This window comes from Diorhabda sublineata, chromosome 4 (genome assembly GCF_026230105.1).
Source record: "Diorhabda sublineata isolate icDioSubl1.1 chromosome 4, icDioSubl1.1, whole genome shotgun sequence".
Lineage (NCBI taxonomy): Eukaryota > Metazoa > Arthropoda > Insecta > Coleoptera > Chrysomelidae > Diorhabda > Diorhabda sublineata.
Genome location: NC_079477.1, coordinates 37,840,822 through 37,856,120, shown reverse-complemented (window position 1 = coordinate 37,856,120; position 15,299 = coordinate 37,840,822). Strand labels below are relative to the sequence as shown.

Below are 15,299 nucleotides of genomic sequence, written 5' to 3'. Positions count from 1 at the left end.
AGCTTATAAAAAACAAAGAAATTAGTCAGTTTGAATTAAATTTTTTTAATAATATTCAGCAAGTTATGAGTCACTTAAAACCAATTTTTTGCATTTTCGTAAATTTATGCAGAGATTTGAGCTCAAATAACGGAAAAACGATCAATTTTTCATAAAACATTGTAATAAACATTTTTAAAGTACTTTTTCAGACCTTTAAAATGAGCTTTTATAAAAACGTCTAGCCCGAAAATTAAGCGAGTTATGGTGAAAATAAGTTAAGTAACTCGAATTCGAAAAACTAAACCACGTTTTTCGACATTTTTTCACGAAAAACTCGAAAATTACGCATTTTCTGGAAAAAATTATTCTTATCAAAATTGAAGCTTATAAAAAACAAAGAAATTAGTCAGTTTGAATTAAATTTTTTTAATAATATTCAGCAAGTTATGAGTCACTTAAAACCAATTTTTTGCATTTTCGTAAGTTTATGCAGAGGTTTGAGATCAAATAACGGAAAAACGATCAATTTTTCATAAAACATTGTAATAAACATTTTTAAAGTACTTTTTCAGACCTTTAAAATGACCTTTTATAAAACCGTCTAGCCCGAAAATTAAGCGAGTTATGGTGAAAATAAGTTAAGTAACTCGAATTCGAAAAACTAAACCACGTTTTTTGACATTTTTTCACGAAAAACTCGAAAATTACGCATTTTCTGGAAAAAATTATTCTTATCAAAATTGAAGCTTATAAAAAACAAAGAAATTAGTCAGTTTGAATTAAATTTTTTTAATAATATTCAGCAAGTTATGAGTCACTTAAAACCAATTTTTTGCATTTTCGTAAGTTTATGCAGAGGTTTGAGATCAAATAACGGAAAAACGATCAATTTTTCATAAAACATTGTACTAAACATTTTTAAAGTACTTTTTCAGACCTTTAAAATGACCTTTTATAAAACCGTCTAGCCCGAAAATTAAGCGAGTTATGGTGAAAATAAGTTAAGTAACTCGAATTCGAAAAACTAAACCACGTTTTTCGACATTTTTTCACGAAAAACTCGAAAATTACGCATTTTCTGGAAAAACATATTCTTATTAAAATTGAAGCTTATAAAAAAATAAATAAATTAGTCGGTTTAAATTGAATAATAAATAATATTCAGCAACTTATGAGTCACTTAAAACCAATTTTTTGTTTTTCGTAAATTTATGCAGAGATTTGAGCTCAAATAACGGAAAAACGATCAATTTTTCATAAAACATTGTAATAAACATTTTTAAAGTACTTTTTCAGACCTTTAAAATGAGCTTTTATAAAAACGTCTAGCCCGAAAATTAAGCGAGTTATGATGAAAATAAGTTAATGTGAAATTTTTTTTTTCGATTTTTTTTTTATTTTTTCAAAATATCTCAAAAACTATTGGATCAACGAAAAAATTTCTCTTCAACTAAAATTTAGCTTTTATTTTACTGAACATTTTGTTTTTTTTTAAACTCACGTAGCTTGAAAAATAAACAAGATATAAGCGTTTAAAATAATAATTTCAATGCTAAGGGACAGTCTTTTTCACCCTTTAACATCTAAAGAAAAGGGCCTAGAAGGGTTGCAACTCTCATGGTTTTGTAGTTTATGAAATTCCCTACAAAATGGTGTATGGATAAATGCAAAAAGCTGGGTAGTTTTTAAGGGTAGTTACATATAAAAAAAAGAAATATTACTTACATTGTAAAAAAACAACAATAAATTCATAAATTCACATGTTTGTACATAATGAGCCCCCATAATCACTTCCATTTAGTAATTTGCAATTTTATCCATTCTGAGGGGTGGTTTTTGGTGGTTGCATTATTAAAAAATTTCGAGGGTCAGTTTTTTTTATACTTGTAGAAACAAAAATTCCTATTAAGATCCAAAATAAAACAAATTTCATGTTTTCTACCAAATTTTTTAAATAAATCTTTGTATGAGGGGTTGTTTTTAAGGGTATCTGAGCTGTAAAATATCAAAATATTAAAGTCATGATACAAAACAATCAAATTTATTACATTAGAACATAACTATAGCCCATCAACGTTTTAATTCATTAGTTTTCAATTTATTGGAGTAAGGGGTGATTTCCATCCCTTAAAAATCAAAAGCATACTTAGCGATCAAGTCAGGTTTGTAGGTAAGATGAATTTAATTCCAAATTTTCAAAAAGATCGATAAATGTCTTTAAAATTGCGAGGCTTCGGTCGATTTTGAATTGTTGTACTATCAATATTGTGTGCTCCCTTCCCTGACCCTAATCGCTTCTTCCTCTAGTTCCTCTACTCGATCTTATTCGATACTATCCCATCCTTCAATGCTTCGTTTGAGGTCGCATTTCGTGGGTGGTGGAGAATTTCTAACCCGAATTTTTTTTTCTCATTAATATTCGATAGGATTTAAGTCCGGGCTACGCGCTGGTCAATCCTAAGTGGCAAAACCTGCATTAGAATGAATTTTTCGCCCAAGAAGCTGACATAGGAAACTACGTGACGGCCTAAAATTTGTATCGGTGCGCCGTTAATTCCCCCAATTTCAATAAAAATCAACTCGGTTTTTGATTCAATTGAAATGCCCGCCCAAACCGTCCAGCAACCTCATCGAAAAAACTTTATCCAGATCTTCTATAGACTCGTCCTCTCCAACAGTCACTGGTCTTGGATTTTTTCCACAAGGTTGGCTGCTTCGAGTCTTCTTCGGACTGTCCAACCATTCACAGCGATTCCACGCGATTCTCCGAGTTCTTGTTGGACTTGGATAGCAGTGATTTAAAGTTGAAAATTCTGGAACCGCTGGCGATATTCATACTGAATACACTCACAATTACAGTGTCTGACGCGCGTTTCTATAACCAAGTTATCGTCTTCAGAGACTTAGCTTAACTTCAGTCTTTGAAGCCGATCGATAGATTACGCCTTCCTCTTGGAATTGTTAGTCATCGACGGACGATTGGCGACACGGATGAAGTTCAATATTCGTCGCGTCATTTAGGCAGAGAAGTAATTGTTTTTAAGCCGCGAGGCCGAAAATTTACCATATAATATTTTGAAAATCTGTCAATGGAACTGCTTGGTTAAAAAATAGTCGGAAAGGTGTAAATTGATTAATATTTTTTATTTATATATCTCTTACAAGTAAATATTTATTCCTGTTTGTATTAAGAATAGTTCGTATGTTATAATTATGGCAGCCATCTGTAATTAGAAAAAAAAATAATTACTCATTTTATATATATATATATATATTGACAGTTTCTTATTGAAAAAATCAACTCGAGGATCACAGAAATCAAGTTTTATGAATTAAGTGTTGACATTTTTCCAAATAACTGTCAATTTGTTTACCTCTTGTCGTACGCCGCTTTCATAATCAAAACTATTCTTCTAACACATTCAGATTAATCTATAATACTCAAAGAATGCTTTAGAATATTCGCTAATTACGTAATTATATAGGTAGAGGCTGAATTACAAAAAAAAAAGAAGAAAAACGTAACCAATTGAACTACCTCTCTATAATAGAGAGATTGGCGGAGGTACCGCGGTTTGGACGACCGGTGTTTGTAAGAATTAACGAAAATATTCAATCTGCAGTGCGCTATTGGGAGAACTTTAGATATCCGGTCGTTCTGAAACGAGTTTACTGTCTGCGTCTCCTCCACGGACTTCGCACGGATGTTTTCGATCATAGTTTGGAATTTTAGCGAGTCAGGATAATCCGCAGATCCAGCATTCCATTTTGTGATCAAATGAAGCAATCTTCAAGCTGGCATGGTCAATCTGCATAACTGCGTGTACTGGAACGATCAGATTTCATGGCTTTTTGACACCAACGGTAGAACCACTGCGGCATTTGACTACCTCTCTTGAAGAAACTAGAACAACACGAGTTATTCTCAAGCATGTAGCTGAGACAATCTCTACTGTCCCCCAAGATATCGAAAGAGGAGCCAGATGATGTTAATCGACAGTCCCCACGCGGAATTTTGATAAAGATTTGAAAATATCCCCTTGCCTATCCCATCCTCAATCCCAACGTTGTATTGTATATTTGTATGACTCAGAAAGGAACATTACACCCGCTCAAAGTTACTGCTCGAGGTACTGCTTACGTTGGAGAAGTCATTTGTTGAGAATATTCTGGAGAAAGCATTTCAGAGTCCGCTCAATATCTTCACCCGATTTAACTGTTTCAGACCTCTTTTTATGGGGTTTTTAAAGCCTCGGGTTCGCGTTTAATAAGCTTCAAACTCTTGAAGCTATTAAGGAGAATAATCTTTAAGAATGTGAGAAGCTGTCGCCCGAAGCTTTAGCAGCACGAGTGATGGAAAATGCTATGAAACGAGCCCGTATAGTCATCAGCTCTGGTGGCGCCAATTTGACCGTTCCAATGAATTAATTTCACAAGCATTACCACAGTTCGAAGTGTTCTTAAATGATTTACTTACTTGAAATAACAATCCTCGTGTTACCACAAAGTATTCTCCGCCAGATAAAGACGTATCTTGGAAACGAACTTGTGATATAAATCTCTCAATCTGAAAAATGATTTAATCTTTTTTTTTTCAACCTCCGATAGACAAATTCATACGAAACAATCAATTTATTACCAAAAGATTGGTACACCGAAGAGATTCAGACAATCAGACAGAAAGTTGCCGCCAATTAAAGACAAAGCAGTAATGGTGAAGCTGCGGTGATCCAATATTACGGCCATCTTTAAGCTTTCGACACCATTCACGTACAACACCGTCACTCATGAAGTTTTCCCCATACCCACGATTCATTCTTCGATGGATTTCTGCAGCCTTCAGCCTTTAGAAAACGGATCACACTTGGCGGCAGCATAAATAATGGCGTATATGCTTACGTGGCTGTAGCACAACGCCGACTGACTCCTGAATGTCAACAACGGGGGAGGTTGATAAAAAAACAGAAGTAGTATCTTAGAAAAATGATCAGGGGATGTAGATGACACCAAGAAGGAACTAAAGGAAAATATTAGAAAACAAAATTAGGGTATCAAAGGAAAACTTCACACGAAATTGGATAAATAAGGAATGTTAGATAAAGAAGTTACAAGTTGACAAGTTGATCATGTGAAAATATTCAATTTTTCATTTCGAAAAACATACTAATAATCGCGCAATAACGTATATTTACAAATGCGGTTACCTCTTTGTTATAAATTTCGTTGGATAGACAAATCAAATAGCTCAAAGGTTTCTTCGATTGTGAATGTACCATCGAACTGAAAAATGTTACGGATATAGCTCTTACCAGAAGGATTCCAAACGAATACATGAAATAAAACTGCTGTACCATTGTCCTTTTTATCCTGAAATGAAAATTAAATGGATCGTAAACATAACCGAGTGAGGTATTGTTTAAAAAAATCATGTCGATGACTGGGCGCTACAAACAACCAGTTGGCCCAATCTAATTCCACTTCGGGTGGGACTTCCGTATCATGCGACGTGAAAACTGAAAATGCGCAAACAGAAGCCTAATCTAACCTAATTTAAACCCAACTTAACTGTATTGTTTGTGCGGAATTATGAAAAAGTGATTCCACAGCTGTAATTGGACAAAAAAAATGTGTTGAAAAGAGAAAATTGCATGAATAGCGTATAATTTGAGAAGAAAATTGCTTAAAATAACTAAAATAGTTTAAAACGACACTTAGAACGAGCCTTCTAACAAGTTTTGAAACGTATCTTTTCCATTTTTCGTGCACCAACGTCGCCATTAGTACTCAAGTACGCACGCACTCAACTCTTCTTGAAGAGGATCCCGACACTGCACTCAACTCTTTTTGAAGAGGAGCCTGACATTGCACTCAACTCTTCTTGAAGAGGAGCCTGACACTGCACTGAACTCTTCTTGAAGAGGAGCCTGACACTGCACTCAACTCTTCTTGAAAAGGAGCCTGACACTGCACTCAATTCTTCTTGAAGAGGAGGCTAACACTGCACTCAACTCTTTTTGAAGAGAAGCCTGACACTGCACTGAACTCTTCTTGAAGAGGAGCCTGACACTGCACTGAACTCTTCTTGAAGAGGAGCCTGACACTGCACTGAACTCTTCTTGAAGAGGAGCCTGACACTGCACTGAACTCTTCTTGAAGAGGAGCCTGACACTGCACTCAACTCTTTTTGAAGAGAAGCCTGACACTGCACTGAACTCTTCTTGAAGAGGAGCCTGACACTGCACTGAACTCTTCTTGAAGAGGAGCCTGACACTGCACTGAACTCTTCTTGAAAAGGAGCCTGACACTGCACTGAACTCTTCTTGAAGAGGAGCCTGACACTGCACTCAACTCTTCTTGAAGAGGAGGCTAACACTGCACTCAACTCTTTTTGAAGAGGAGCCTGACACTGCACTGAACTCTTCTTGAAGAGGAGCCTGACACTGCACTGAACTCTTCTTGAAGAGGATCCCAACACTGCACTGAACTCTTCTTGAAGAGGAGCCTGACACTGCACTCAACTCTTTTTGAAGAGAAGCCTGACACTGCACTGAACTCTTCTTGAAGAGGAGCCTGACACTGCACTGAACTCTTCTTGAAGAGGAGCCTGACACTGCACTGAACTCTTCTTGAAAAGGAGCCTGACACTGCACTGAACTCTTCTTGAAGGGGAGCCTGACACTGCACTGAACTCTTCTTGAAGAGGAGCCTGACACTGCACTCAACTCTTCTTGAAGAGGAGGCTAACACTGCACTCAACTCTTCTTGAAGAGGAGCCTGACACTGCACTGAACTCTTCTTGAAGAGGAGCCTGACACTGCACTGAACTCTTCTTGAAGAGGATCCCAACACTGCACTCAACTCTTTTTGAAGAGGAGCCTGACATTGCACTCAACTCTTCTTGAAGAGGAGGCTAACACTGCACTCAACTCTTTTTGAAGAGGAGCCTGACACTGCACTGAACTCTTCTTGAAGAGGAGCCTGACACTGCACTCAACTCTTCTCGAAAAGGAGCCTGACACTGCACTCAACTCTTCTTGAAGAGGAGCCTGACACTGCACTGAACTCTTCTTGAAGAGGAGCCTGACACTGCACTGAACTCTTCTTGAAGAGGAGCCTGACACTGCACTCAACTCTTCTTGAAGAGGAGCCTGACACTGCACTGAACTCTTCTTGAAGAGGAGCCTGACACTGCACTGAACTCTTCTTGAAGAGGAGCCTGACACTGCACTGAACTCTTCTTGAAGAGGAGCCTGACACTGCACTCAACTCTTTTTGAAGAGAAGCCTGACACTGCACTGAACTCTTCTTGAAGAGGAGCCTGACACTGCACTGAACTCTTCTTGAAAAGGAGCCTGATACTGCATTGAACTCTTCTTGAAAAGGAGCCTGACACTGCACTGAACTCTTCTTGAAAAGGAGCCTGACACTGCACTGAACTCTTCTTGAAAAGGAGCCTGACACTGCACTGAACTCTTCTTGAAGAGGAGCCTGACACTGCACTGAACTCTTCTTGAAGAGGAGCCTGACACTGCACTGAACTCTTCTTGAAAAGGAGCCTGACACTGCATTGAACTCTTCTTGAAAAGGAGCCTGACACTGCACTGAACTCTTCTTGAAAAGGAGCCTGACACTGCATTGAACTCTTCTTGAAAAGGAGCCTGACACTGCACTGAACTCTTCTTGAAAAGGAGCCTGACACTGCATTGAACTCTTCTTGAAAAGGAGCCTGACACTGCATTGAACTCTTCTTGAAAAGGAGCCTGACACTGCACTGAACTCTTCTTGAAAAGGAGCCTGACACTGCACTGAACTCTTCTTGAAGAGGAGCCTGAGACTGCACTGAACTCTTCTTGAAAAGGAGCCTGACACTGCACTGAACTCTTCTTGAAAAAGAGCCTGACACTGCACTGAACTCTTCTTGAAGAGGAGCCTGACACTGCACTGAACTCTTCTTGAAAAGGAGCCTGATACTGCATTGAACTCTTCTTGAAAAGGAGCCTGACACTGCACTGAACTCTTCTTGAAAAGGAGCCTGACACTGCACTGAACTCTTCTTGAAAAGGAGCCTGACACTGCACTGAACTCTTCTTGAAGAGGAGCCTGACACTGCACTGAACTCTTCTTGAAGAGGAGCCTGACACTGCACTGAACTCTTCTTGAAAAGGAGCCTGACACTGCATTGAACTCTTCTTGAAAAGGAGCCTGACACTGCACTGAACTCTTCTTGAAAAGGAGCCTGACACTGCATTGAACTCTTCTTGAAAAGGAGCCTGACACTGCACTGAACTCTTCTTGAAAAGGAGCCTGACACTGCATTGAACTCTTCTTGAAAAGGAGCCTGACACTGCATTGAACTCTTCTTGAAAAGGAGCCTGACACTGCACTGAACTCTTCTTGAAAAGGAGCCTGACACTGCACTGAACTCTTCTTGAAGAGGAGCCTGAGACTGCACTGAACTCTTCTTGAAAAGGAGCCTGACACTGCACTGAACTCTTCTTGAAAAAGAGCCTGACACTGCACTGAACTCTTCTTGAAGAGGAGCCTGACACTGCACTGAACTCTTCTTGAAAAGGAGCCTGACACTGCACTGAACTCTTCTTGAAAAGGAGCCTGACACTGCACTGAACTCTTCTTGAAGAGGAGCCTGACACTGCACTGAACTCTTCTTGAAGAGGATCCTAACACTGCACTCAACTCTTTTTGAAGAGGAGGCTAACACTGCACTCAACTCTTTTTGAAGAGGAGCCTGACACTGCACTGAACTCTTCTTGAAGAGGAGCCTGACACTGCACTCAACTCTTCTTGAAAAGGAGCCTGACACTGCACTCAATTCTTCTTGAAGAGGAGCCTGACACTGCACTCAACTCTTCTTGAAAAGGAGCCTGACACTGCACTCAATTCTTCTTGAAGAGGAGGCTAACTCTGCACTCAACTCTTTTTGAAGAGAAGCCTGACACTGCACTGAACTCTTCTTGAAGAGGAGCCTGACACTGCACTGAACTCTTCTTGAAGAGGAGCCTGACACTGCACTGAACTCTTCTTGAAAAGGAGCCTGACACTGCATTGAACTCTTCTTGAAAAGGAGCCTGACACTGCACTGAACTCTTCTTGAAAAGGAGCCTGACACTGCACTGAACTCTTCTTGAAGAGGAGCCTGACACTGCACTGAACTCTTCTTGAAGAGGAGCCTGACACTGCACTGAACTCTTCTTGAAAAGGAGCCTGACACTGCATTGAACTCTTCTTGAAAAGGAGCCTGACACTGCACTGAACTCTTCTTGAAAAGGAGCCTGACACTGCACTGAACTCTTCTTGAAGAGGAGCCTGAGACTGCACTCATTTCTTTTATGGAGTTTGCTTTCAATCGCATTGGCATAGCTCCGTCCACAGTTGTCACCGCATGAACTAGCTCGTCGGTCATTTTAAATATTACTACAGAATAATCCAGATATTTCCGGTTCGAGCTCGTTCGAGTTTTACTATAATAAAATAGATCGAAGCAACAAGCTTTAGATAAAAATTTTACTACTGGGAAGCCTTGCTCTTCAGTTAGGGAGTTAGACCTGATATTCAAAATGAATTTTACGTGATTATCTAAACGTGAAAAAAGTTGTTACATGTGGCGACGGTGCCATGTGCGTTTAAAAATACTTAATACAGATAAACATTTATTTGCCTTAATAAAACGATAATCCATCCACACCTGACTGACCGATATCTGATCCAGGAAACTCCAAATAACCTTCTTAATGTCCAAATAGCATACAATTAAATCAATCGTCCCCAATATACCTGACTTTGGGAAAAACCAAAAACCTTCTACTTTATCGTGGAGATAGTAATAATTATTTTATGATATAACAATTGAAATGGTAATTATTATTGAAGCTTTATGAATTAATTCAATACTCACATTAATCCTTTATACAGTTGAGTCACTATAAAATATATATTTGCTCCAAAAGATATTATTATAACGGTCGCCAATTTTTTGTTAACTTTTTGACATAAAATTGCCACTTGCGTATAATCTTCTCTCATTTTAGCCCAAAATTGCCAATCGTACTGAAATAGTTATTTACGTTTTAAGTACGGTACGAGATAGATGTTTAAGGACGAGGCGACGAAAGAGCCGAGTCAAGAATATCTAAATTTTAGCAACTGAAGTATGCAGCAAATGATGCAATTTTAGCTTCAGTATTTAAGATGAAAAGAGAGGAGGAAATATGTAAATCCTGACTGAAACACGAAAAATTTATCGATCTGAAAAAGTCGGAGGTTTAGAGGTTACTGGTGGCGAAAATACTCCCAGCACCGATGACTTAGAAACACTGCAATACCTAAATAATGAAGATATTGGCAAACGGGTGTTATTTTCGAAAAATATAACACCCCTTTGCCGAGTTCTGTCCTTGTGGAACGACTTTTCTTTTGGTGGTATAATGCTAAGGTCTCGACGAAGAAAAATCAGCGAAGAAATATTTGAAGTAACTAGTTTTTTGACTTCAAAATATAATATTTCATCGCCTTGTTCGTAAAAAACATTGATGTCAAGTTTTGATTTTTGTTCCATTAGTTATTTCTTTGACTTTAGTGTGAGCCGCTTCAACCGAAACTTCTCTTTTGTTTTCTTTTCTGCCTGATCTTCCAATCGAAATACCTGTCGACAGATATCGTAAATTGTTTCTGGCTTTTTCCATTCTTACAAAGTGATACCGTAAACGATTTCTTCAAATGTCGATTTTGGTCGTGAGACTTGGCAATTATTTTTGAAATTGAAATTCTAGTTTCCAAAGACAAAAACGAGGATTGATTCAGAGATATATACTTAAGAATATTACAAATCAGCCAAAAATCCTACTACTAATAACTTGTTCGTTTAGACAACAATTTGGGTACGTAGTTTCGTCGCGAACATAACCTAGAAATGCCAAATTCGATTGTTTATACTTGGGACATTCGACAACCTCACCAATTTACGAAAAACATGCTCAGTTAATGCTTACTTCACTTGCTAAACTGTTCAAAAATGTATTGAGTTCTTGGCTCCAATATTTGACAAAGTTGTTGCCTCCCAGTTGAAGTTTTAAGTGCTGTTACACTCCAATAGTTTTATAAAATAAAAATATTTCATTTCATTGACATTATTAGCTTCTTCTGGCTCAGGAATGGAAGTGAAACTTTACCACAGGAACAGCACATTCCAACAGTTTCATCTTTCCATTTGGAAGCATCGCAATAGTGACAATTTTTATTTATTGAGCCAATGCCAATCAAAGGATGATTATGACATTAAATTGAAGGATCATATTGAAGCCTAGTATCATTAAATACCGATCCTCACGCAAGAAATTTCCTTCTCGCCTGCCTGTCTTTCTGTACGAACTCGTACCTGAAGAGGAATTCCAGCTGCATCCAAAACATTGTATTTTTAAAAAAGAGTTATTTCTAATACCTCTAAGAATATATGGACCATGTTTTATGACAAACCAACTTACATTCAAACTTCTACTTCACTTTTTGTACTTTACCTTACGATTCAAGCCATGTTTGATGTTGTAATGAACTTGTTCGAATCTGTAAGCAAGAACAAAGCTCAACATCATTATGAAGGAATCTATGAAACTCCAGGAGAGGACATTGCAAAGGTTCACAAACTGAAAAATAGGAATTCTGAATAAATTTATCACCACGACAATTGTAGAGTTTTTTATAAACCTCGTTTCGAATAGCTTAAAACGACAAATCCGTAGAAAAAATACAGTGTATATAACGTGAAACTTTGACAGATTTTTCCTACACTCAATTTGCAAGGTGTAACTTCTGTATATTTGGATTCATGCTCTGTTCGACTTTCTCTTCAAAATATACACATATTCGTTGTAGTTATTTTAAAAATTGATTGGAAATGTTCATTCGTAAGTCTTGTGCGACGTTTGTTCTTATTTACCGTCAATTTTTCCATTTTTTCGTCATCACTACTTCGCAATACAATTAAAAGCCTTCTCCGACCGTATCGCTTCGATTACTCGACTCAACTGACTCACTCGGGTTGTATAGTACAATTGTACTATACTTTGTAAGTACAATTTGCAATAATAATGCAAAATCTAGGACGATCACTAATTACTCACAAAAATCAATGAGCCCAGTAACAAAGAATACGGTACATAGTCGAAAATAAACGGAAACTCCTCTCTAAAATACTGTTCCAAATGTGTTCTGTTCCTTTCTAGATACAAGCCAGGTTCTATATTTATGTAGGTATTCGTTACAGCCAATGAATGCTCCACTAAAAAAAAATGAAATATATACTTGGTCTGAACAGCTGAACAGATTTGACACAAAGTGAGAGAAATATTTTAACAGGGTTCACCGTCCAATCCAAAATAACTTGTTGACATACATTTCTAAATAGTAGTAATTCATTTTTCCGAGGAAAAAACGTCTGCAGACGAACTCGGTGTTAATGAACCACATCTGCATGTCGAGAAGATCTTGCAAATACTGCTCTAGGTAGGATCATCTTGAAAGACAACTTGGAAGAGCATCCGCCGTTGGAGTATTGGTACAACAGAGCGACCTGGTCAACTCTGGTTAGTACAGCGACCTTTCTTCTATGCTCCAAACTGTCTGGTCAACTCTGGGTTGTCTATAAGTCGAATTGCTCTCTTCTGTATTGAGTCTCGAGCATCCTAGGAGTATGTATGTGAGCGGAACTCCAAATGTGCGAGCAATACTCTAGAGATGGACAAATCTGAGCGTTGTGGAGGATTAGAAGCTGTTGATCTTTGGTCATGAAGAGCTGATTTGGTCATGTTGAGGGATGGGTTGTTAATTTTATGATTTTCAATGGAAATTTTACAGACTCTCAATGAAATTTTGGTAGTTTCTGAAAGAATTATAGAGAAGCATATTCACATTTTGCTAATAAATACTTACACAGCATAGCGCTTGCCGATAAACTTGATATAATAGTGAAACTGAGTTTACAATTCCTTTGATAGCTGCAATTTCGAAAGATGATTTCTGTTCTATTGAAATTAGTCGCTATTTTTGGCCAAGCGATGGCAATTCGAAAAAATGCCAAAAGGATAAACGTAGCATTCATACAAAATACGAAACTATCTGAAAAACAAACTTTTTATTATAAAGTTCCTACATTTCAACGTATTGATGATGAAGCACCATCCTGGTCCATCGCTTCGCTACAGGATCAATTTCGTGGGTAACCTGAATGGTACACACCAGCGTTTGTTTGCCAGAAGTGGTCGAAAAAATCAGGGAAACCAATCGCAGAAGATGAATCAGTCTCCACCAGAACAAAGGAAGGCTCCCACACATCAGTTTGAACAATAATTCGCGAGGTCGACGTTTTTTTTACACCTGGAGTAGCGGTGGTGGTTTACAAATCACACGTTTTGGAGGTACCTCAATCTACAATTGGTTCAAACGCATGCAAAAGTGTGTATTGATACCTTACCCAATAAATGCAGTTTGAAATTATTGATGGACAATCTAATAAAACTAGCTACGGTTAGAATAGAGGTGGAGAGTATCATGAAAATTGAGTAAAAAGTCCAAGAGCACTTCCATCTGAACGCTATTAAAGTATGATTCTTGTGGAGGACATCGCATAAAGGAAACATTCCGAATAACTGCGCCGCTTTAATGGAGTACTTAATGTCGTTATGTAGATTATCAACTTTAGAGACGTTTAATTGCATTTCTAAAAAAAAAATTGTCAAATATCAAACAGTATTTTTTTAATTTCCACAGTAAGGTCGGGTAATCAAGCATTTCTCCTACGAATTCTTTAATGTATCACAGATTTATTTGAAATTTTGTCAAATGATAGGTGTGTATCCAAAAGACGAGATCAACATGGCGCCGAAGCGTGCAACCTCCCGGGGGGGATGCCACCCCTTATCGGGGGTGGAAAATTTTTCACAAAAAATAACCACAGAAATCGAAAGATTAGCAAATTTGAATTAAAAAATGTCGTATAAAGTTTTTTCGCCGGATCAATAGTTTTTGAGTTATTCGCAATTGAAAAATACGATTTTTCGTCAAAAAAAAACGGCATTTTTCAATAGTTTTTTACGTATAACTCTGTAACGATGCATTTTATCGAAAAAAGTGTGAGGAACAAAAATGAAGCTTATAAAAAAATGAAGAAATTAATACAAATTTAAAATCTTAATGTTTTACCTAAAGCAAGTTATAGATACTTGAATACCTTTTGTTTTACGTAATTGAGGATTTAACCTCAAATAACGGGAAAAAGGTACATTTTTCGACAAAAAGTCATGAAATACTTTTTAAAGAGCTTAAAAAAACCTTCCAAATGACTACTGATACAAGTCGTTTCGACTGGAATTTCAGTGAGATATGGTGTAAAATAGTTAAAGCTAAAAAAAAAATTTGGACTAAAACTAATGCCATTTCATTGAAAATCAAAATTAAACTTATTCCTTATACCAAATACTTTATTTTGATGTTATTTACGATATTTGAAAGTTTGGCTGAATAAAAATGCATAATTTTGAAAAAAATGAGCATTAAATAAAACTTTTTTTAAATTTTTTGAAAAAAAATTTTTTGTTAATTTTTTACTCCATAACTATAAAAGATACAAAAACAAATAAATAGTCAAATTAAAAGATTTTTTATGACAATTATTTTGCAATTTTTATTTTTTTTGTAGCATAAAAATTGACGGAGTTATAACCAAATTAATCTGTCACTATATTGCGAGGATTTGTTATCCACAGCCCTTTGACCCTTTATAAATAAATTGTGGAGGGTCTCAAGCCCTTCTAACACACGTAGGCTTGTAGCCTAGAAAATTACCCTTAAAATGATTTTTTATAGGATGTGATATTTTTGAAATTAATGGAGTTACATAAAAAATAAAATTTGAAATTTTTTTTGTATCGGACGGAAAATGAATTTTCATTCATGAAAAATGTCATTGAATGTCATTGAACGCTATTTTTTCATTGTATTTTTGGTAAAGGGGTGGTTCTTAACGGGTGTCAGGGTATAGACAATTAAAAATTACTTCAAGTAGAGATAAGAAACTTTAATACCAAAACGAATGCAAAATGTAAAAGTTGGCATTCATTAGATTTATTTTTATACCATTCTATGAAAAGGGGTAGTTTTTAAGGGTTAAAATAATAAAAATTGATAACCAATTAAAGTTTATTAAAATTCTATGAATTTTTCACAGTAAAAATGAAATTGCAATGTTTGAAATCGTTGAAAGATTTGTTCCTATATTATTTTCATCAGAAGGGTAGTTTTTAAAGATT

At 36.7% G+C, this 15,299-nt stretch overlaps 1 protein-coding gene across 1 annotated transcript; it reads right to left on the bottom strand.

Annotated features, from left to right (window-relative positions):
- Positions 1-3,140: 3,140 nt before the first annotated feature.
- Positions 3,141-11,588, bottom strand: LOC130443389 (gustatory receptor for sugar taste 64f-like). The gene is made up of 5 exons (XM_056777961.1): positions 11,514-11,588; positions 9,896-10,047; positions 5,187-5,349; positions 4,460-4,549; positions 3,141-3,206 (listed from the first exon to the last, which is right to left on the bottom strand). The coding sequence occupies exons 1-5, from the start codon at positions 11,586-11,588 to the stop codon at positions 3,141-3,143; spliced, it is 546 nt and encodes a 181-aa protein (XP_056633939.1).
- Positions 11,589-15,299: the final 3,711 nt, after the last annotated feature.